Source organism: Ascaphus truei, chromosome 4, assembly GCF_040206685.1.
Source record: "Ascaphus truei isolate aAscTru1 chromosome 4, aAscTru1.hap1, whole genome shotgun sequence".
Lineage (NCBI taxonomy): Eukaryota > Metazoa > Chordata > Amphibia > Anura > Ascaphidae > Ascaphus > Ascaphus truei.
In genome coordinates this window covers 106,179,405-106,203,639 of record NC_134486.1, presented here as the reverse complement: position 1 = coordinate 106,203,639, position 24,235 = coordinate 106,179,405, and the positions used below count along the sequence as shown (strand labels likewise).

General features: G+C 42.2%; 1 protein-coding gene across 2 annotated transcripts in view; it reads left to right on the top strand.

The window, feature by feature from the left end:
- Positions 1–24,235, top strand: part of FBLN7 (fibulin 7) — a 101,587-nt gene that overhangs the window by 52,833 nt on the left and 24,519 nt on the right. For both annotated transcript variants that reach the window (XM_075596346.1, XM_075596347.1), the window contains exons 2-3: positions 10,222–10,381; positions 11,709–11,879. In XM_075596346.1, the coding sequence (XP_075452461.1) occupies positions 10,222–10,381; positions 11,709–11,879 (331 nt within the window). The remainder of the gene's footprint in view (positions 1–10,221; positions 10,382–11,708; positions 11,880–24,235) is intronic.

Genomic DNA, 24,235 nt, shown 5'->3' with positions numbered 1-24,235 from the left:
GACCACATCAACTGTATTACCCTGGTCTAAATTCCTACTTATCTCCTCAAAGAAACTAATAAGGTTAGTTTGGCATGATCTAACCTTCATAAATCCATGCTGACTATTACTAATAATTTTGTTTTCCATTAGGTATTCCTGAATATTATCCCGTACTAAGCCTTCAATTAGCTTCCCCACAATTGATGTTAGGCTTATACTGTAGGTCTGTAATTCCCGACTGTGATCTAGCTTCCTTTTTAAATCTTGTACCCACATCAGCTTTACACCATTCTTGTGGTACTAAGCTGGTAGTCCTTGAATATTAAATAGAATGGTTTGGCTATTATTGAACTTGGCTCCTTAGGAACCCTTGTGGGTATGCCATCAAGGCCAGGTGCTTTATTTACTTTAATTTTATCAAGCAACCTATGCACTTCTTCCTCCTCAGTAAACCAATTGTTCGTTAATATACAGTTGAGTTTGTGGCTTCCTCCTGTTGCACTATTTTTGCAATTAACTCCTCCTTGGTAAATACAGAGCCAAATAATTTCTGTACCTCCACAAATTTTGTTTTCCATTAGGTACTCCTGAATATTATCTCGGAATAAACCTTCAAGTAGCTTCCCCACTATTGATGTCAGGGTGACACGTCTGTAATTCCTCGGTTGTGATCTAGCTACCTTTTTAAATATAGGCACCACGTCTGCTTTATGCCAATCTTGTGGTATTGGAGTCCTTCAATATTAAATGGAATGGTTTTCTATTACTGAACTTAACTTGTTAAAAACTCTTGGATATATGCCATCTGGGCCAGGTGTCTTATTTACTTTAATTATATTAAGCCACCTATGACCTTTTTACTCAGTTAACCAATCGTTCGTTAATATAGAGGTTGTGGTTCCTCCTGCGGCACAACTATTGCAATTTATTCTCCCCTGGTAAAATGATGCAGACTTTAAAGTATAACCATTCTTTCCTAACAAATACAGCAGTGAATCAGTGCTCTTCAACCAGTTTTCCATAGGGGCTGGATCAGACATGACGTAGGAGCAGAAGGCCACAATCTTATTGTAACTTAATTTGATGCATGAAAAATTGTGATATGCAAACATTTACAAGCATTTGTAACACCTGCAACATACACATTTACATGAACTTACATTACCAGGTAGTGTTAGGACCTGCAGATTGGGCATGCCGTGAAGTGGCTGCAGGGTTATAATCTTTTGGCCAAAGGGTTTAACTACATGACCCTTTTTCATGAGCAGATAAGCACTGAGGTATTGCACTATACTGTATGTTGCGTCATTTTGTATGATGCGCTGGCCTTCCTGTTTTTGTTTACATTACAAGGGAGTTTCAGTGTGACAAATTGCACTTTGATGCTTAAGCAACTAATATGAAATGACCAGGGACAGAAAGTCCAAGGGCCACATCAAAGCCTTGGGTGGGTCGGATCTGCCCAAAGGGCTCTGCTACTGAGTAGATGTTATTTTCCTTTTAGTTTGTCTTCCATACTAGACATTTAAAACGATGGGCCCACCCCCAGCTCCCAAGACACTTACTGGTGAAGTTACCGGGTTTAAACCTCCCACAGGTCAAACAAAATTGCTGCAAATCTCGGGCAAATAGGAAGCTGCAACAGCATCAGTGTAAATCCCATTTAAAACCAGGAAGTAATACTGAAACATTTTCCAGCACAGTCCAGCCTCCGCAGCTTTTTCCTGCATTGTAGTGCCCGCTGATTCACCTTTCCACATTGGCACAAGGTGATTTCGTTTCAAGAAATTACATCACTTAAAAATAAATATTATAATGGTATTACGCCCCCCCTATTCTTTCTCTCCATCCTGCCCCCACTCTCTTTCCCTCCCCCATTCTCTTTCACTCCCCCTTTCTCTCTTATACTTCCCCATTCTCTCTAACTCTTCCTCCCATTATCTCTCCCTCCTCCCCCAGTCTATCTCTCTTCCACCTTTCTCCCATTCTCTCTCCCTTCTCCCCCCCCATTCTCTCTCTGCCTCCTCTCCCCTATTCTCTTTCCCTCCCCCTTTATCTCTCTAGCATTCTCCCCCCATTCTCTTTCTATCCATATTCTCTTTCCCCATTCTCAGTTAAAAGTCCCTACCCCTGGAGATGGAGGAGGTGGAAGCCAATTTGACTAACTTCTGGGTTGGGCCTCGCCTGCTCCTCTGCCACAGCCATACTTTTCCACTATCCTCCTCTGCTCCTGACACTGTTGCCATCCAAATAGGTGTAGCCATGTATCCCCTTGGCTACTACCTGCCCTGCTTAACACATAAGCCCTGGTACCAGTGCAGGCAGTATTAGGGTTAAATATACGCCCTGATGTATTAAGCAGCTTCCTTGAGTGACAGCGGGGGGTGGCCTGAAGCCTAGGTGCCGCCCACACGGGGATGAGACCTGAAGCCCCGCTGCTGGTAACAGTAAGGAGTGGGCAGTTGGGAATTGACAGTTGGTAGCTGTCAGTGAGTCAGTGCTACCCTCTCCCCTCAAGGGAGTGGGTCTTTGTTCTATCCCCTCCCACAGGGGAGTGGGAGCTGTTACCCCTTACTTCACCAGGGAGTAGGGGAGCAAAGGATAGACCTTTGGGGCCCGAGCCGTGGGGGTTGATTCCAGGGACCAGAAGAAAGGCATTGTTGATGTGTACGGCTGTACTCAATAAAGACCAATTGCTGTTTTTATACTCCTGCCTGTGACTGCAGTTTATCAGGGGGAGTGCAACATGGTTTTCCTGCAGGAACTACACCCAGCTCTGCTGGAGCCTGCTGGAAATGGAGGCGCTGTGCCCAGAAAGAGCTCAGAATATCCTGAAAGCCTGTCCTGTCTTCCCCACTAACATCGGCAAACACTCAGCAATCCTGTAAGCCTCACGGGTACAGCACAGCGAGAGTACAGGTAACAGTGAAATCTCCCTTAGGGGAACACCTGTTACAAAGGGTAAAGCTAAAAAACAGGGTATTTGAATGATTTTGGGGAAACGTGTTGGGACACCAGGACAGTTAATGAAAATACGGGACAGTCCCGGCTAAACTGGGACGTTTGATCACCCTACGTGGGGGGAATGGGGGCAGGGGTGGGGGGAGCTGGAGCTAAAAATAGTGAGTTTCAATCTTGTAAAAAAATGTCACCAAGGTACCCTACACAGGACAGTCGGTCAACTGTATTGGTATTTTATAGTATTAGGATCTGATTGGTGAGATTTTGTTTTGTTTTTTGTACTATATCTCACATAAGCTGCTGGCAGGTTACACAATCAGAATTTGTTACTGATCATACAAATCCCAAATGTCACTGAAATGAAGGCCCCACTATACTGTTCCTCACGCCAGCATGCAGATCACTTACAGCCCATTCAAGTAAAAGATTTCAACAACCCGGGGCCCGGCCCAGCAGACTCTGTTCCTGGGCCCATGGAGAGATATTGGGAGCTCTGCTCTACAGTTAACTCAGGGACAATGAATCAAATGCAAATATGAAAAAAATCATGCAACATTGGACGAATATACAGTATACATTAAAGGAACCTGTTTGGAATGAAAACAATGACCTAGTATGTGTTCATTCAGACCTTATGTTAAACACAGCCGTAACATCATTAAGTAATACACTTAAGTTATTAGTGCTGTATAATTCACACACAGTTAACTTTATTAGTTTCCTCTTCGTTTGCTTCAACTCTGCAGGAAATTTTCATAAGAACATAAGCCTTTGTTTGATTTTAATTTAATCGTACTTAATCCACATTCATCATAATTCATAAAGTGTAATGATTAAAGCCTGTGTTTTCTCTGACTCTGTGGGAACATTTTTATCCCAATGGAGAAGTAAAAACAAAATCTTAGTGGACTTATTGTAATGAACCCTTTGAGTGCCCCAAGATGTAGCTACCACGTCATGTGTTGTGGCACCCTGTGGTCCCCGTGACATAGTATAGGTACATTAAAAAATAATGCTTGTTCTCTTTGGGGAGATCACGTCCAATGCTCTCTGCAATGATGGTGGATGAAAGGGAGTGACTCCTCCCCTTCTGTTCCGTCATCAGTGACGGAGTGTTCACATGACCGCTTTGGAGAGAACCAGGAGATGGCCGGAGTTAGAAATAGATTGGTTCATCTCAGGTGTACCCCGCTGTTTGGATTCTGTAAAATAAACAAGTATGATGGAGAACAGCTTTAAATTCTACTCTTGTTATGCAAGTTGCTCATTGAATAATTACTATATGTATGACTTTATGATTTCAAGCATCTATCAGGTGACCCCCCCCTCGCGCACCTCCTCGCGAGCCCCCTCCTCTTTCCATGTATTTTTCTTTCCCCTTCTCTCTTACTCTCCGCCCTGTGCTATCACTTAATTTCCCCCTTCTCCCTCAATCCCCATCCCCATACACACACAATACCCATACAATACCCCCCACACCCACAATACAAAATCCCCCTGCAGTCCCAAAATACAATACCCTTCACACCCCCAAAGTACAATACCCCCCACACACTCAAAATACAACACTCCCACACCTCCAAAATACAATAACCCCCACACACCCAAAATACAATGACCCCCCCACGAATACAATTCCCTCCGTTCACAAATACACTTACCTCTGGACCATTGGAAGGAAGTCGGGTGCCACTGGTGTCGCCCCCAATTAGCATCTCTGATGTGTCCATACATAGCATGTATCACATCCTGCAGTAACTCTGAATCAGAATTTCACTAATCTATTCGTTAGCATTAAATGTTTGTTTAGCAAGTTTTATGTATATTACATAAATCTCTTAGATTGGTAAGTCAAATGTAAATTCTGCTCACATCTAGCTTTTTAAATCGACACTCAAACATTGATAGCATGGAGGCATAAACGTTCATGTAACCTATTTAACAACATCAAGAAAGTCTCCTTTCTCACCTATAGTTGCCTGCAATTTCCTAATAATATGCAGCAGGACAATTTTTTAGGCAATCCATTTAACAAAGAGGATAGGAAACTAAAAGTTAAAACAACCATATGGTGCTCATTTCAATGTCACTACCCAGAATCCTTGCCTGCAGCTTGGTCAATGACGTGACAATATGGCGAATGAAGCAGGTTTGTGGACCTGCGCAAAAATATGCAGCTACACTTGGGTATTTTATCTTTTCTATATTAGTGGAAAATAGTTGGAATTACTTTGCTGTGAATGCACATAATTGGAAGGCTTGTGATTGTCATGTGGGGGCGTAATACTCTGTGTATGAGAAGATTTACTACAGGCACTCAATTCATCAGTAGGGAAAGAAGATTCCAACTGCCTGTGCTCACTGCTCCAGGAAGGATTCCCCATAAGGCCCTTATACTGTAGCAGCATAACATGGAAACGTGGAAAGAGTGCGGCAGCACGGGCTTACTTTAAAGTGAATTTATTAAGCCATAAAATGCCAACGTTTCGGCTGTATGATGCAGCTCTTGTCAAGGTGAGGGCTTGACGAAGGTTGTATCATATTGCCGAAACGTTGATATTTTATAGCTTAATAAATTCACTTTAAAACAAGTCCGTGCTGCCGCACTCTTTCCAAATGTCTATGTTATGGAGTAGTACTCTACCCCAGGTTTTCAGTCTGCCTTATTGCTGCCATCTACTTCATTACCAGCCGGGTCTGTGCCTTGAAATATCTGCATTTCCTAGTCTACTTTGCTAGCTCCTAAATCAGAATCCACTACCCACCCCGCCTCTTGTCCGCATCTTTTGCCCGTCTATTGTCCGCCTCTTGTTCTCCTTAGTATGGGCCTCAGCCTGTGACCTACACATGCTATGTTTGGTTAGCAAGCCAAAGTTCCAACTCAACCAATTGTTACCAGTCATTTCCTATGTACAGTTCACACACGACAAAAGAATTTAGTGGGGGATGTGGGACCGCCCTGTTTATTTGCATAAATCTAGATTTCTGGGATTTAGTTAGCGGATTAAAGTAAATATTCCTCTACTGACTGAAGCGATCAGAGCAAAATCGGGGTAAAAAGCACACTGATATATTAAAGCTAAGAGAAATATTCTAAAAGACTTGGAATTTGTTTATTTGATGAAAAAAAAAAAAACATGGTTGGAGCTCTGCCCCTTCCTCATTGCTTTGGAATGTGTTGGGGTGTCTCTGTCAATGAGGGGGTTCATACATAGTATTCTGACTACCATTTCCGCCATAGAGAGTTATGATCAATCAGAAATTAAGACTTAAAAGTAGCATGTGTTCAATGATGTGTAATCATTATATTACATTCGAGATGCCACTGGCCCTGGTGTTTTGGATTGGCCTCGAAAAAAAAAAGTTGGGTTTTGGTTTTGTCCAAAGTCTGTTGGAGTTGGTTATGAAATGTGTGAATTTAATCACAATAAAAATATGTCATCTGGATCTATTTTGTTTCCTAGTTAAGTATGTCATTTAAAATTCACTTGGCAAAAATGATTAAAAAAAATGTGGTTGATCATTAGCAACATTAAGAATAATTGATCAATGATATTAGCCTTTTTGCTTTCTATTCTTTGCTCTTTCTGCTTTATTAATGCTCTCTGTCTCTTTCTCTCCGTCTCTTTCTTTCTCTCTTCCCTCTCCTAATTTCTTCTGCGGTGGACTCTCCCTCCCTATTGCCAGGGGGAAGCATTAAAATGATGTAAACACCATGTAACCCCCTGTGTGTGTGTGATCTCACACACTGTCACACTCCCTGGCAGGTTCCTCGCCAATGTGACTGTGATGGACAGGAGAGCAGCCTATAATAATAACGGCTGTGGAAGAGGAGAGGCTACTGTATGTGAGAGAGGAGCCTTTAAGAAAAGGAAAGGCATCCATGTTAGATGAGATCTGTGCACAGGAGGTTCGTTTGAGGTCAGCAGAGAGAGTGTCATGTGGTGACTGGCGCTGAGAGCTACAGTTCCAGAGTGGGAAAGAGATAACGCGCCGTTAGATAGGATCCTCAATGGCTATAAAGACACAGTGGTACGAAGCACTTTTTTGAAGAACAGGCCTGCAACAAGAAACCAGTAGCGAAGAAGGAAGAGTCGTTCAGCAAACCACGAGCTCCCATGGTGAGCCGGCACCATCATAAGCCAACAGACCCCAGATTGGGTGGCTACTACACCACTGATACTCACACCCGCGCAGCACTAGTTGGGGATTGTGTTGTATTAATGTATGGTGTGTAGTGATCCTCTGCTGAGGATCACAAGGTGCCTGAGTTTAATGTGTATAGTAAACTAAGTGAATGGCTCATACTGTGTTTGTATTATTCCTGCCGTACGACAGTAGGCCTCATGTGGCCCAGTAGGTGACAAGGCACTCAGGCCCCCACTTCAGCGATAGTTGTAAGTCTGAGTGCTAAAAGTAAAGGGTTTGCAACTGCAAGAATGCTTGTTCTCACTGTCTTTTCCACCTGAGCCTGAAGCAAAACCCAAACAAGATTTTGCCTTGGATTCCAAGGGCTGGGCTGAGGTTCGAATTTTTGTCTTTCTGTGAACTTGCCGAACCTTTCCATCTTTAATTTATATGTAGTTTTCATTGCTTTGATATGGCTGTATTACCCAACTGTTTAATCCAGTACAAAAAGTTCTATTAGGGCAGTGATTTATTAATCGTAATATGTGTAGTACAGTATGTGTGACAAAGGGTTCAGGGCAGCAGCGGCCCCTAAGCACTTGCCTGTGTCAGCCACCTCCTTGCTGCCGTCTTCCTGCTCCTTTGATATCCCAACGTCAAATGACGCAGCGGACGTCACGGCGCACAGTGGTACATTGCAATGATGTCACAACGTCACGTTGCCATGGCAATGATACGCCGTGTGACGCGACGTTGGTGACGTTGCGCGGCATCATCTAACACACGGATTCCAAAGGAGCAGGAGGACGGCAGCAAGGAGGCAGCCGACACAGGTAAGGCCATTCCCATTAGGTCCAACAGTCCCAAAAACAAGGCAAAAGCATAAGGGGGCCGGGAATTTTTGCCGCCCCAACATTTTACCGCCCGGGCCTAATGGGAAATCTGCATCTGATTCAGGGCAATATAAGCAAATTAACTCAATACACATTCTGTGAAAATATCACATGCAATGGATTAACTTGATTTTGTCATTGTGTTTTGTTCCGTTGATTTTTGTTGCTATTTTTTGAAGGTATAACCCATAATCCTTAATTTAAAAAACAAAAAAAAAAAAACTTTTTTTAAAATTAATAACTCATTGAAGCCTTTCAGCAATGATTGTGTAACACATGTACCCCCACCCTAAGGGAGATTTCCTGCGGTTACCTGGTGAAGGTGCTACCTGTTTGGTTCAGAGGAAGGCCCTGAGCATCCGCCCGTGTTGCTTGGGGATTAACAGGACAGGTTTTCAGTGTTGTTGTTCTCTCTGATGGTACAGCGCCTCCATTCCCACAGGGCCCATCAGGGTTAGTTACAGTCCCCTGTGGAAAACATTGTCACTCCTTCCCTGAAGAACTGCAGCCTCAGGCAGGAGTACAAAACAGTAACTGGGGTCTTTATTCTTTCACATCAGTATACAGCAACACAATCCATTACAGCATACATCTTCCTCAGCAAGAGAGACTCACTCCCACTGCACCCTACATAACCCAGCAGAAGATCACCTCACAGCTTGCTGCTCTCTTTGTCACTGGACACAACCCCCAGGGCTTGCGGACCCAAAGGTCTATCCTTGACTCCCATATTCCCTGGTGGAATGTGGGATAGCTGATCCCACTCCTCTGAGGAAGGGGAAGGAAGGTGAACCAGAGCCCTGGCTCCACACTTCCAACACTGCACAGAACAGACTAGAATTTAGGCTGCATCCCCTTTTGTATCCAGGGGAGGGTCCTAGGCCTGGGCCCCTGATAGGGCAGTACCCAGGCCTTAGGCCCAACCCCATCACTCAAGGGACCTGTTTACAGCAGCAGCAAGGAGCATGGATTTAACCCTAACACTGCCTGCGCTAGTACTAGGGCTTACATGTTAGGTAGGGCAGGTTAGTAGCCCAGGGGGTACCTAGCTACAATTACTTCTATTTTTATGCTGTGGAGATACTGTATCTGCTTATCATTGTCTAATGTTTTGGGGAGTGTGTATAATGGCAGCAATTTTCTCTAGAAATGGGAATTAGTTGCAATTGTTTTGTTGTGTTTACCAATTTAAAGCAAAAAAACGTGTGAAATCTTATGGTTTTTTTAAATCAGTTCTCTTGTATTAGATAAGAGTGACTGTTTTGTTGTTTTGATTTAACTCAATGTCATTTTAATTAGTTTTAAAGCATCCTTTCATATCTATAGCAGGTTTTAGCACACCTCCCTAGCAGTGCAAGATATTTGCAACACTTTCCTGTTTGGGATAATTTGTTGCAAATGTTCCCAGCATTTTGAGCTGCAAACTGTTACAATAGATAATGTTACATTAGTAATATAAGGATACATTGTAGCTGCTGATTTACACTGACTGAAGCGGCCAGTATGTTAGGCACACAATCAGGATTTTTACAGATTTATAACAGGAGCACCAAATGATTTCCATCTTGGGTAACAATGTAGAATTATACATTGTCACATGCTTTACATATACCAATAATAACAATTAAAAAGTAGTTGAAGTTGAAAAGTATTATTGCTGCTTTAACCTTTACAGTGCCCTAATGATACCGGGTACCTCATGGGTATGTACTTTTCTAGGGGGTGATCAGGCTGACTGCTCCAACAGAGGGGCCAGCCTGATCTAAACAGAAGTCGAGACCCCTCCACTTCCAGCATCTAGGGCCTGGTCACGGGCCTGTGATCGCGCAGGAGCGATAACATCACCCAGAATGGGGAGGCGAAGGTTCGGTGGCACTCTAGTGCCGTTAGACCCACAGCCCACTAAAGGTGAAAGGAGAAACTGTGGCTGCCTCTAATAATTAGTTACCAAGACTTGGGGTTTAGAAAATGGTCAGAAGTCAGTGAAAGAACAAAACTGTCAATGAATCAGACTTTGACTCCTCTTTCTGCAGGGGACATATAGCAGTGCTAACAATAGCACCTGAATAAGCAGTGTTGGTGTCTTATGGTTTAACATTGGTTAGTAAATATGGCTCACACTACATTAGTGGGTTATATTTGTAACCTCTTCATTACAATACATTGCAGTACATTTGTCTTGTGTCAGTCTTTAAGTGATGACAGAGGCATAATTACAAAGTCTAGTTGTATTGAATCAGCTGTTTCTTAATCACAGAACTGTCTCAACAATCAGCAGCTTCTGGCTGCCATCCGACAGATGCAGCAGTTCTTAAAGGGCCAAGAGACACGATTTGCAGAAGGAATACGTATTATGAAAAGTAGGCTGAATACTTTGCAGAACACTGTGAACAAAGCAAACCCAGACCCGCCAATAGGTAAGTGTCTCAATACTTCACTTGAATGTTATACTGTACATCTCTACTTACTCTCACTTGGTGGGTGAACAAGTCATGAGTACGGAGATGAGGCACAGGTTATGAGCAAAGAATGGCAGTATCATGGAGCACTGCATATGTCGAAACTAGGATCTTGAATTAGATTTTGGGAGCCAGTGTAAGGTCATGTATAGAGGAGCATTAGAAGAAGAGCTATGCTTTGGCACAATTGGGATAGCCATGTAGAAGAAGTAGATTTAAATGTTGGATATTTGGGAGGTAGAAAATATACAAGCTCTAGCAGTTTGGTAGAGGTAAACATTGCAGGATCTGGTGACAAATGTAATTTGGGACAAAAAAAGAGGCAGGAGTTGTAGTGACTCCTATGAGGAAAGCTTGGGGTAATGGGAGGATAATGTTGTCTTTTTTTAGTGGTGTATGGAAACTTTAGTATATGAGTTTGGAAGGTGCGAAAGTGAGACCTTCACTTTTAGAGTTATTAAGAGTGGCGAAGCTGTGGGACAGGAGAGAAGCAGAATATTCAAGAGTGGATGTAATGATTTGTAGAGAACACAAAATAAAACAATGAAGATTCTAAGATCACTATATAATGGGTTATGGAGGAAGATGACCATGTGTTTTAGAAGCTTCTCAGTGAAAGACCGACAAAACTTTGGGTTGGAGAAAAGTGAATAAAACACTGAACATATGAATAGTAGGCAACTCTTTAGAGGTCAGTATCCCAAAGGCCAATGGAATGTAGAACGTTGACAATGAGGTGAACAGTGTTAAAGGCAGCAGAGAAATCGGGAGAGATGAGTAGACAGAACACTGTAAAGAGTTTGTCATGGTTAGGTGATCTGTAAACTTTGACAGGTCTTGGTGGGGTGGTCGTATGCAATCCAGGCTGCAGGGAATGAAAGAAGAAACTTAGTTGAGAATTTACTAAATGGTTCCGAGTTATTGCTTGTTTCTCATAGTGCACTAGATCGTAACACCATTTCGTAAGTCTGGACTATGCGTATGTATACAAAGTACTGTATATGAGAGGGAGAATGGTGATTGAGTGCCAGCTGGATGGGTGGCTGAGTCAATAGTAGCATTTCACAGATGCTATTTATGAAATGTAATTTTTTTTAATAGTTTTGTACGAATTGCCTTACTTTAACTTTTTCATTTTAGAAGTGTGCCGGTTTTCTATTTTGGAAAAATTCTGATGCCAACATCTTCTTTTGTGACTAGAGCCTATATTCATTGTATTTCAAACGTATACATTTACTATGTTAATAAAATATGGTACTTATGGATACCATGGGCTGTTTTCCAGTTGTCTGCCCAATCTTGGAGGCTCCTGAGAATGGAAGAAAATTTGGCTCTAAGTATCTAGTGGATCATGAAGTTCATTACACATGTGACCCTGGATACCAGCTCATTGGTCCAAGCAGCAGATTGTGTCAACAAAACGGAAGCTGGACTGGGGATCCACCTTACTGCAAAGGTACTGTACTTTATGAGTTATGACTGCTTCAAGGAAAAATGAATGGGAAAGTAGCTGTAATCTCAAGGGGATAATGAGTTCAAATCCCAGACCTTTCGAATTGTATACCCTTTCTGCAATTACCTATGTGGGATTGAATTTCTTCAGTGGGGAGACATTTAGGGCCATATTTACTAAGCAGTGCTCCTTAATAATACTCTTTCCAATGCCACAATCACTTGAATGGGTCGTAAAGTGTCTTATGATACTGGTGGAATAGCACCATTTAGTAAATATGGGCCTTAATGCAATTCTTAATTCAGTAACATACTTAGAGATGCATTAGTGTATTAGTGTACACAGAGCGTTGGTAATGAATGGAGTCAACCAAAGTATGTAATGTTCACAAACTGGGAGCCTGTTGGTTTGTTACCTTTGGGAAAAGATGAGCTCATTGAGTTAGTCTTTATTTATTTTAGGATACCAGTTAGACAGGAGACTCAGTATTAACCAGAGGCTAGTTTTGTAACCGAACTATGTTATTAGTGTTTTCATACGTACTTTTGGAATGTGCTACAGGCAATGCTTATTTCTAAAATACAGCACTGAACATGCTGCAGGGGAAGTGGACGTTTAGCTGATGTCATCCCTGAGGTGGATGTTGTGCTACAGTTAGTGTTGGATTTAAAAAAAAATGCCACTTACTTGGTGCCACCCTCCTCCTCCAGTGCTGCACCGTTCTGTTCCGTTGCCATGGCAACGCCATGTGACATCACTTTGCCGGCCGCGTATTCACAATCGATGCTTGCCAGCTGCTTGTGCGCTTGCATGATTGGCACTTGCTGGCCACTTATATGCATGCGTGGCTGGCAAGCGCCAATCGCGGATGGCAAGAGCCAATCGCGAATGCATGCCTGGCAAGTGGCAATCGCGGCTGGCAAGCGGCAATCACGCTTGCGAGGCTGGCAAGCAGCAATCGCACATGCGCGGCTTGCAAGCACCAATCGCACCTGCGTGGCTGGCAAGCGTCGATCGCGCATGCGCGGCTGACAAGTGCAAATCGCACATGCATGGCTGGCAAGTGCCAGTCGCGGCTCGCAAGGGCCAATCGTGGCTGGCAAGCGCCAATCGTGGCTGGCAAGTGCCAATCATGCTTGCGCGGCTGGCAGGCACCGAACGCGCATGTGCGGCTGGCAAGCGCTGATCGCTCATGCGAGGCTGGCAAGTGCAAGCGCCAATCGTGGCTGGTAAGCACCGGTCGTGCATGTGCGGCTGGGAAGCGCCGATCACGCATGTGCGGCTGGCAAGCGCCGATTGCGCATGTGCGACTGGCAAGCGCCAATCGCGTATGCACTGCTCTCATGCGCCGATCGCACATCCGTGACTGGAAAGCGCCGATCACGCATGTGCAGCTGGCAAGCACTGGTTGTGCATGTGTGGCTGGCAAACGACAATCGCGCATGTGCGTCTGGAAGTGCCGATTGCGCATGTGCGGCTGGCAAGTGCCTATCACGCATGTGCAGAAGTGGATGGCAAGCGTCCATCGTGCATGCGTGGACGGCAAGCGCTAATTGCGCATGTATGGGCAGCAAGCAACCCCAAATTTTTCAGCCCCAAAATTCTGCCGCCCTAGTCCCGGGCCTATCGGGGCCAAAGGAAAATCCACCACTGACTACAGTGTTTTGTTCCTGTCTTCTGAACAAAAGTATTACTTCTCAGCTGCCTAGTTCCCTAAAGTACAAATATTACATTGACGACGAGGATAAAACACCATCCGATGCCAGTATTCTGAGAAGCTCTCTCAATACTTTCTTGCTAATAGACACAAAAGTGGAGAATGACCTCCAGTGTTCCAATGCTGACAATCATGTGTAGGTGTATAGGCATATATTTAGCCAAAGTCCAGGCACAGCGAAGGAAGTGGTCTCAATGCAGGTAACAATAATGGTATAAAAGTATACGGATAAGGGGTGGCTATAAGGTATCATAAAACTGACCGGGGGCCCAATAACAGATAGGAACTAGAGATACAAAATGATCTGACCTCAGCCACACCACTTGTAACCTCAATGCATATCCCAAATGTAAGATGCCCTTAACCGGTGAGTACCCTGCCACCCCAGTAGCTGAGCTGTGTAAATGAAGCACCCGTAACCTGTAACTTTAGGTATGCTGCTGTGGGCATCGGAGAAGCTGCTGCTGGTACCGGAAAGGCAGGGCGCTCCTGCGCAAAATTCTAATGGATGCCGCTACCGCTCTGCTGTCTGGCGGTCACGCCAACTCCCCAGCCCGTCGATGCAAATGACGACACGAGATCACCCAGCTGCGCTTGTCTGATGACTCGGTTCACGATGCGCTGCGGCATGTAGTACGTCTAACCCCGTGTCCGGGAAGCCATCAGCTGTGTTCTCTCTGGGGGACCAGCATTCAGTGCGCTCCGGCGCATAGATCGTCGGGATACCGCCTCTGCTGGATAGTAGTAACACCTGCTAGCAAAATGAGACCTATGTGTGCTCCATTCCGAGTTAGTAGACAAAGGTGAAAGTAATGAATGGTCACTACTCCTCAGCAACAACACAAGCTTGATGGTTTAAAAAAATAATTTTATTACAAAAAAAGGCTAGACATCGTGGATAAGACCACTCTGACGCGTTTCATCCCGACATGGGACTTTATCAAAGAGTACAATTTCCTGATAGCAGACAAATATGTATAGGAGTAACCAGAGTCTGATTGGATGGCTAAAAATTAGACTCAGCAGATACAAATAATCACATTAGGATAGAAACATATGTAATTAGTACCAAGGTAACAGAATGGTCTGCACAGAAAAGGTCAACCATATGCATACATAATTATATGCAAACAGAATGTTAAAAACAAAAAATTAAAAACAACAAGCACAATGTCAAGCATAATATACAAATCAATAAACAATTAATCATGGATACAAGCATAAATGAAATGAAAACAAGTATAAAACAATATAAACATTAATGAATAATATATTGTATAAGAAACTTCAGAATCAAATAAAATGTTCAATCTACTGTAATATGAAAAACTAAACCCAATATGAATAACTATACATAATATGATAATACAAAATTCAGCACTCTCCATTCCCTCAATCATGCAGACAATGTTTAAACTCCCAATCAGAATTGATTCCAAGGGGATGGAGAGTGCCGAGAGTGTATATCCAGTACATTTCTTTTTTATTTAGTGTATTCTCCCTATTACCACCCCTGGGGTGACAGGGTATATGTTCAATGGCAGAGAAGGAGAAATTCCCAATTCCTCCCCTAGGGCATTGGGTGAAGTGTCTGGATACAGGATGAATAAGATCTTTCTTTTTAATTAAACGTGCGTGTTCAGCTATGCAAAGTTTTAAAGATCTAATTGTGCGGCCCACATATCTCTGGCCGCATGCTCATCATGTTTCTGTTTCAATAGGTTTATTTTTTTGATTTTTTTGAGTATTTGATATTGGACTTTATATCAGATTTTATTCCATTGAAGATTTATTTTCATTTATTTCTTCTGGCTATAACCATTTGAACAGGACTACTAACACAAACTTTTTTCTCTTTTGATTTTTGATATTGTGTTTTATTCAGTTATTTTGCTGAATTTATCATTTATTATATATCATGGATGAGTTTAATGAAGATGAAAATGTTCATGTAGATGATGTTGATAGTACTTATGTTTATTCTTGTGGGGATAATACTAGACGCTCTAAAAAAGCAGCCTATCTTTTTGATGGGGTTTTTGACATTACATGTGATGAACCATCTGATTTGACACATCATTTTGTCAAATTAGAGAAACTTCTTGTTATGAACATAAGACTCTGGTGGGATATCATCTCACTGGAGAATTACATAAGGTGCAATAGAATCCCTAGGGGATTGCGTGTGAAAAAGGTGCCCTCATTTGGTTTTTTGAGCAGTAAATTTGAGCAGGATTGGGTTAAAATTCTTGATGCGTGCTCAAAACAGCTCATGGAGCTTATTATCCAACAGAAAACTTCCGAAAAATCAAAACTTATGGAAGAAATAGCGACTTTGCAAAATAAATTGAAACCATTTTCCAAAATGGAACAATTTATAAAAAATGACAAAACTCTCTCGGCAAATGTAGAATCAATTGAAGAAATCATTAGCGAAAAGAAACATTCTAAATTTGAGAGAGACCGCATTGATTATACCAAAAGTCAAATATATTGTTGGCAAAAACCACAAGCTGTTAGGGAGCTCACCAGTGCAAGTACACCAAAGGGGTAAACAACAACAATCTAAAAATTGGTTTAAAAAGAATCCGAATAAATCTATTTTAAAGAACACTAGAGCAGAGACGTCTAGCTTTGAATCAGACATTTCTGACTATGAGACTAGATCTCAATCTGTGTCCTTTGATAGATTTACTGGGCATTCACGAGATGATAGGGGAGCTACTAATTAGGAGGACAGAGCTTCTACCTCTACCTTCCAACCAAGGGTTTCTAAATCATCAGGTCAACCTTCCTCGGCTTTTTTACAGTCAAATCCCAAAGGCCGGGGAGAACGCGAAGGTCAAAGAGGAAACGACGAAAGCCGAGGGAGATCCAAGAGGAAGAAATACGAATGAATCTTCCTGATAATGTTATTAATTTATCAGGTGTAGATCTTTCCTTGGATCAATTGACGCTCCTAAATAAGGGATTAGGATTTGCACCCTCACAGAATTTCCAGTTATTCCAAACTGTAATAGATCTTCAAAAATTTACACGTAAACTTTCGCTAAAGAAATGATTTGCTTCAAAGAAACGTTTATTAGGAACTCAAACAAATATGGATTCTGTTGAACCTGTGCAGTCTGATTCTGTATCTAATGAGAGTCTGTTTAATTTTCAAGAAAACTGTGTAATTTCTGACTTAGATGCTTTATTAGAATCTCAAGGGGAGTCTGTGACTACACATACTCAAACTTTTTTTGGCTCTATAGATTCTGGATATCGGAAAAAATCTATGTTCTGTCCTAATTACAATAGGGGTCCTTCTATTAGCACTTTTGAAGGTTTAGTTGAACGAGATCTAAAGTTACTTTCACAGGGCTTCTCATTTTCTAACATCAAATCCAGGAATTTGACCTATACTGAGGTACAACAAATTGAACAAATTAAGAAAAATTTTAACATCGTGGTCAAGAAAGCGGATAAGGTGGGTGCCCTGGTGGTACTGTCTTCTGATCAATATAAAAAAGAAGCACTTAGACAGTTACAAAACCCCAAGTACTATCAGGTCCTCAAAGAGGATCCTACACCTTTGTATTCTTTTGAGTTGACTGAATTGTTGTCCTTAGGTAGAATTCTCAATGTTATTGGCCTTAAAGAATGTGAATTTCTTAATTGTCCGCATCCCGTGATTCCGGTATTCCACCATCTCCCAAAGATCCATAAGTCGCCACTCGATCCTCCGGGACGACCAATAGTGGCGAGTATTGGATCTTTGGGAGATGGGTTATCGCAGTATGTGGACAAATTTTTGCAGCCCCTGGTGCTCCAACTTCCATCCTACATTAGGGATACAGCAGATCTCATTCTCAATCTACAGGATCTAAAATGGCAAAAGGAATATAGGTGGGTCACATTAGATGTGACCTCCCTGTATTCCATTATTGATCACAATCACGGTCTTAAAGCTATACGACACTTTTTAGATGTATCCACTTTATCTATTTCACATTGCATGTTTCTACAAGAATCTATATTATTTTTACTCACGCACAATTATTTTCTTTTTGATTCACGGTTTTATTTACAAAAATTGGGTACCGCTATGGGCACAAGTTTTGCACCGTCATTTGCTAATTTGTTTATGGGTTTCTGGGAGTCACGGTTCATTTATCACATTAATAATCCTTTTCGTCAGTATATCGTCTATTTTAAGAGATTTATTGACGATCTGATTTTGATTTGGAAGGGGGATGAGCACTCTTTATTTTCTTTTGTTCAATATCTTAACACTAATGATTATAACATTAAATTCACTTTTGAGCACAATATTAATTATATTCACTATTTAGATCTGACCCTGTACATTGACAGTGATATGAATATCCAGACTGATATTTATCGTAAAGATAATTCCAGGAATATTCTTCTCAATGCACGGAGTTGTCACCCCCGTTCATTGATTAGGAATATTCCTGGTTCTCAATTCATGAGATTGAAGAGACTTTGTTCCAATAATGACATTTTCCTGTTAAGATCTAAAGAAATGTTTGACAGGTTTCTAGCCAGGGGCTATTCTACAAAGGATGTTAAGGCAGCTTTTGATAAAGCTGATTCTGTAGATAGAAATGTTCTTTTTCACAAGACTGGATCTAGGTCCAACAAAAGGAAGCTGTCATCATATAATGCTTCACAGAGCCCATTTTTTTATAATTACTTATAGCTCACAATCAACACAAATTTCAAACATTATATCTAAACACTGGCATACATTGTTATTAGATGAAGATATTGGTACTTTAATAAAGAATGGACCTAGATTTACTTTTCGCAAAGCAAAAACTTTGGCCGCTCACTTTTCGCCAAGTCTTTTTGACTCTAAGTCAGGTCGTCCAACTATTACAACGATTCCAAAAGGCTTTTACAGTTGTGCCAATTGTTCTATGTGTTAATACGCATTACCTGCTAAATTTATTACTTATGCAGATGGTGTTAAAAAGTACTACATCAAAAATTTTCTGAACTGTAACACAAGCTATGTTGTGTATGTTCTTTTATGTGCATGCGGCCAGAGATATGTGGGCCGCACAATTAGATCTTTAAAACTTCGCATAGCTGAACACGCACGTTTAATTAAAAAGAAAGATCTTATTCATCCTGTATCCAGACACTTCACCCAATGCCCTAGGGGAGGAATTGGGAATTTCTCCTTCTCTGCCATTGCACATATACCCCGTCACCCCAGGGGTGGTAATAGGGAGAATACACTAAATAAAAAAGAAATGTACTGGATATACACTCTCGGCACTCTCCATCCCCTTGGAATCAATTCTGATTGGGAGTTAAAACATTTTCTGCATGATTGAGGGAATGGAGAGTGCTGAGTTTTGTATTATCATATTATGTATAATTATTCATATTGGGTTTACTTTTTCATATTAGATTGAACATTTTATTTGATTCTGAAGTTTCTTATACAATATATTATTCATTAATGTTTATATTGTTTTATACTTTTTTTCATTTCATTTATGCTTGTATCCATGATTAATTGTTTATTGATTTGTATATTATGCTTGACATCGTGCTTGTTGTTTTTAATTTGTTTTTAACATTCTGTTTGCATATAATTATGTATGCATATGGTTGACCTTTTCTGTGCAGACCATTCTGTTACCTTGGTACTAATTACATATGTTTCTATCCTAATGTGATTATTTGTATCTGCTGAGTCTAATTTTTAGCCATCCAATCAGACTCTGGTTACTCCTATATATATGTGTTTGCTATCAGGAAATTGTACTCTTTGATAAAGTCCCATGTCGGGATGAAACGCGTCAGAGTGGTCTTATCCACGATGTCTAGCCTTTTTTTGTAATAAAATTTATTTTTTAAACCATCAAGCTTGTGTTGGTGCGGAGGAGTAGTGACCATTCATTACTTTCACCTTTTTCTTGCTAATAGCGTTGATCCTGACAAAAAGTGTGCAATTTTTGTTTGTAAAAAGTGTTTGTAGAGCAATGACATAAGTTATTTTACCAAAAGTTTAGTGACCCCTCAGAAACCCAATAAAAGTCAATACTTTTATTTTTGTACAAATAACGTTACTTTTACTCTTTCATTTCTAAATTGTGCCGGTAGGTTTCTATTTTGGAGAAATATTGATGTAAAAATCTTGAAATTGCAAACAATATATTAAGAAAAATATTTAAATGGTAATTCTGGGAAATCAGAAAATGCTGGACCGAGGTACAACTGTAAAGGGGCCTGACATAACTTGTTAGCCCTGTGATTAAAAAAAAAAAAAGGATTTCATGCCCTGCTCCAACCAGAGCTACATGTCCCGTACCAACCAGGTGAGGGGCATTACTGGATTTGGTAATATATCCCTCCTTGCCAGGCTGTAAATGAGTTTATATCGATGTGAACTATGTACATGGCAATGCTCATTCTCTCATACCTGTACAGGGTGCTGGGTAGGTGCAGGCTGGGTGAGGATGCGTCCATGTAACAAGGATGGGCGCCTGGAAGTTTTTAAAAACATATAGTTCTTTATAGGCCATCCGTTAATAATGCTTCACAGACATTGACATACTTCACACATGACTGATAACTCATAGCAAATAATAATATTCATGACTTCATCCCCTTTGTAGCTCTCACTCCTACTCTAGGGGAGTGCTGGATTTATCTGGACTTCACTCCCTTTGTATCTCTCACTCTTATGCTGGGGAGGTACTTGGACTGTTACCCGCAGTAAGGGTTAAACTCGCAGTCTCTTGCATATAGTGAGTGATGCCCCATGTTAAATAGACCTCTCTCGAATACACTTCAGGCTGCTGAATTAGGAATGCATACTTCTTCCATACCAATCTGATCAGGATTGCACTAGGGACCTTCTGGTTTGGCCGATCCCAGCACACTCCAGAGTTAATAACACTGAGCACACGTTAACAAGAGCATGCTTCCTATTGTTCAGTAGTGAGAACAATCTCAGACCTATACTTCTGGCGCTTACATAAACTGCACATTCCCTAACTGAAAACCACCAAGGGTGACAGGACACATCTTATACATATCTATACACTTCAACCTATTTACAAGACTCACATGGGAGGCCCTCTGCAGAACTCCAAGGAACCTGCTTTTAGAACATTGGGTAGCTCTATACATAACCATCTACCCTATATCATATGGTGACATCACTGGTCACAAGACACACTGGGGAGTGACTATCCTTTCTGCATAGTCATCCTACATCACATGATGGGGAGGGACGTAACTTGTGTGATCCCCCACAGTTAACCCATTAAGGCCGTTAACCCCTTACATTGACTAGCAGTCTACATAGTGGGTCTACAGTAATATCAAACAATGTAGACGTAATAACAAACATTCAAGTCCGGGAACATTTGGTAAATAGTGATCATAACATTGTCTCATTTGAATTTTTTTTTAAAATCCAAAACCATATTATATGGGTTCAACAAAGACTTACCATTTTAGAAAGGCAGATTTTAAAGCTGCAGTTCAAGTTATCGTTTTAAAAAAAAATATATATTTTTTTCCCAATTCAATATGTGCATCAATACAATCTGCACACTGACAAGTATTAGCTAAGCTGCAGATCGATCCGTTCTCCTGTAATCGATCCACTCCAAGCAGTCGTGCAATAATTTCCGTCCCTGCTCTGTCTGTCTTGGACATCTTTGGGACATCCCTATGGTGATTCACTTTCATGTAGTCGAAAGAGAAATTTATACATACGGTACCTTATTTTCCCGTAGTCTCTCCCTGACAGCGCATCTTAGGTTGCTACCTAGAGTAGCAGGATTCTCTTTTTTTCTTCTTTCCTTTTTCCCCTCTCTCTCCTAAAATAATTATACAGCTTTGTTAGATGTTCTAAGGAATACACACCTATTTCCAATTAGGATTGTGTTTTGAGAAAAGTATTTATTGTACAGATGTAGTATGATAGTTGGTCGCGTGGTAGGCACGGAATGTGCTGCGGAATCTCCGTGACCAGACTAATGGCCCATCAGAATTAACACGGCAGGCATCCCTGCTTGTGAATGGAACTTCTGCTGTGTGAATCTACTGGCTGCATCAGTCTATAAGAGACGCGCAGTGAGAGTTGATAGAATCAGTCACAATCTCTGCGCACCTCTAGCAGGTGATTGCGCTGCTTTCATTTTAATAACATATTATTGAAGCAGATGGTCTCCAGAACGGAACCACATAAATTTCTGCCCGGGGGCCCCCCAGCTTTATGAGTTACTGGCCCCAGTATGAGGAGCTGGTATCTCCTGCGCGTTTTAAGGTCCTGGTAACGTGATGCGAGAGAATTAAAGATGCAGAGAGATACTGGCACCCCGTATCAGGGTCTGTATCTCAGGAAGCAGGGGGTCCTGCGCTGAAAGGAATGCGGTTCAGCCCCGGAGACCCCCTGCTTCAATCCTATTTCATTCAAATGAAATAAAAGCGGCTTCATTACTATTAAACCAAAATACCTGTTTTGTTAGGGTAGAGTGGGTGGGTGAAGGGGGTAGTTGCCCCAGGGTGGGTATTTAGGCTTACTGAGAAGGTTGCAGGAGGGGTTAACCCCTTTATTACCTAATGAATGGGGTTAACCCCTCCCACTACGCACCCAAGAGGCCTAACCACCCACCTGGGGTAACTACCTCTTCCACTCAAGCCCTCTAACCCCAACAAACCACAAAGGAATGGGCAAATGTCCTAGTAGTCAAATATGACAGCTAGCACATTTGCCCTTTCAAATACAGTAAAATACATACAGTAAAATACATAACAAATGAAATTAATAAATATTTTACTTACCCCTGCCTGGAGGAAGGCCGTCCTCCTCCTCTTCATCTTCTACCTGTCAGGATCGCCTAGACCTCCTGCCTAGCCATAGCTTCCTTGTCCACTGGGTGTGCTGCTGCCTTCTGTTGGCTCTGGGTTCCTCTGTCTGTCTGTCTTCTTGTTGCTCCTGTCTCTGTCCTTTATAGCTTGCTTCCTGTCTGTTGTGTTTGCCTTTGCTTGAAGTCAGACTCCTTCAGTATTGCTCATGTCTTTGATTCCTGATCCGTTCCAGTACCTGTACCTGTATTTGAGTCTGTTCACAGTAAAAGCCCTTGCTAGTAATCTGGCTTGTCCCTGTTTGTTCCTGCTCCCCGGTCTCAGTCCCTGCTCCCTGTTCTCAGTCCCTGTCCTGCCCCGCCTGTCCTGTTCCAGTCTCCTCATTGCCGACCTCTGCTTGTTACCTGACTTCGCTACCTGCCGCCTGCCTCGGACCCCTGCTTGTTACCTGACTTCGCTACCTACCTCCTGCCTCGGACCCCTGCTTGTGACCCCTACTACGCTCGTGCTGTTCCAGCCACCGAGATCCTACCCACCACAGGAGTCTCCCGTGACACTACCCGAACATGTAAGGGCTGGTGCCCAACCATTACAACACCAAAAAGCCCTTAATTACCTTAGCGGTTACTACCGCTAAGGTAATTAAGGAGCTACTGCTGTTTTAATGGGGTGGCTGAAGGGGTTATTGTAGTTGCCCCAGGAAGAGTGGTTAGGATTGGTGGGTGTACCATTTGACAGCCAAATGTGATGTCACAGGCCTTATTTAAGGCCTGTCACGTCTCATTTGACCCCAAGAAGCCGGCAGATCAACATCTCATGCATCTTTGGAGAAGAAAGAAGAAAAGGAGGAAGAAAAGAAAGGAAAGAAAATCTACTCACCGGGGCCCCTCTGCTAGAAACTGAGGATTGTGGACTTCGTTGCATGATTGCTGATGAGGATCATTGCGTCGTGGGTCAAGAGTTGGTGCCACAGTTGGATGAGGAGGATGAATCTTCATCCTGGCAAAGGTAAGAAACACATTGATTGTAGTTTATTTAATTGTGTATCCACTGCGGATTCAAATTCACCCCAAAAAAGTGCCCATCTCTCCTGAGAATACATCACTGCTGTGATAGACATGGGGAATGTGAAGTTATCTGCCTAAGACCACTGTATTGGACATGATGTTCCATCCTTGATGCCAGCAGATAAATCCATAGCTACTATGACTCCTGCTAGTGAAGGGGGTGGGGGGGGGGGGACTTCTAGCATGCCACTTCAGCACTCCCAACACAAACTTTGAATTCAAACAGTAATCCACTATTTACATGGCTCCAGTAGTTTTTCTCTGCTCGGTCAGAATCAATGTTTGTATGTTCTTTTTTTATGTAAGGTTTATGGTTAACTTAAAACGACAAGAATGTAGTATAGAATGTGCTATAGGGATTCAATGCTTATTTGTAAAATCCAGCACTAAGCATGCTCCAGTGGAAGTTTAGCTGATGTCATCCCTGAGATGTATGCTGTGCTACAGTGTTTTGTCGCTGTTTCCTGAATAAAAGTATTGAACTCTCAACTGCCTGACTGTGATGACTCAGGAGATTCCTTCCCCTCCTTGTCCCTCTCTCCCATCTCCTGTTGCCTCTTCTACTCCTTCCCACTCCTCTCCTTTGCCTTCCACCTCTCTCCCCTTGCCGCAGCGCGTTCCCTGCAGGTCTCGCATACCCACGCGGTCCCTGAGTCCCTCCTATGATCCTCCCCGCTCCCTCTCTCCCGCGGTGCCCGCATTACCTTCCCCCGTGGTGGCATCCATCCCAT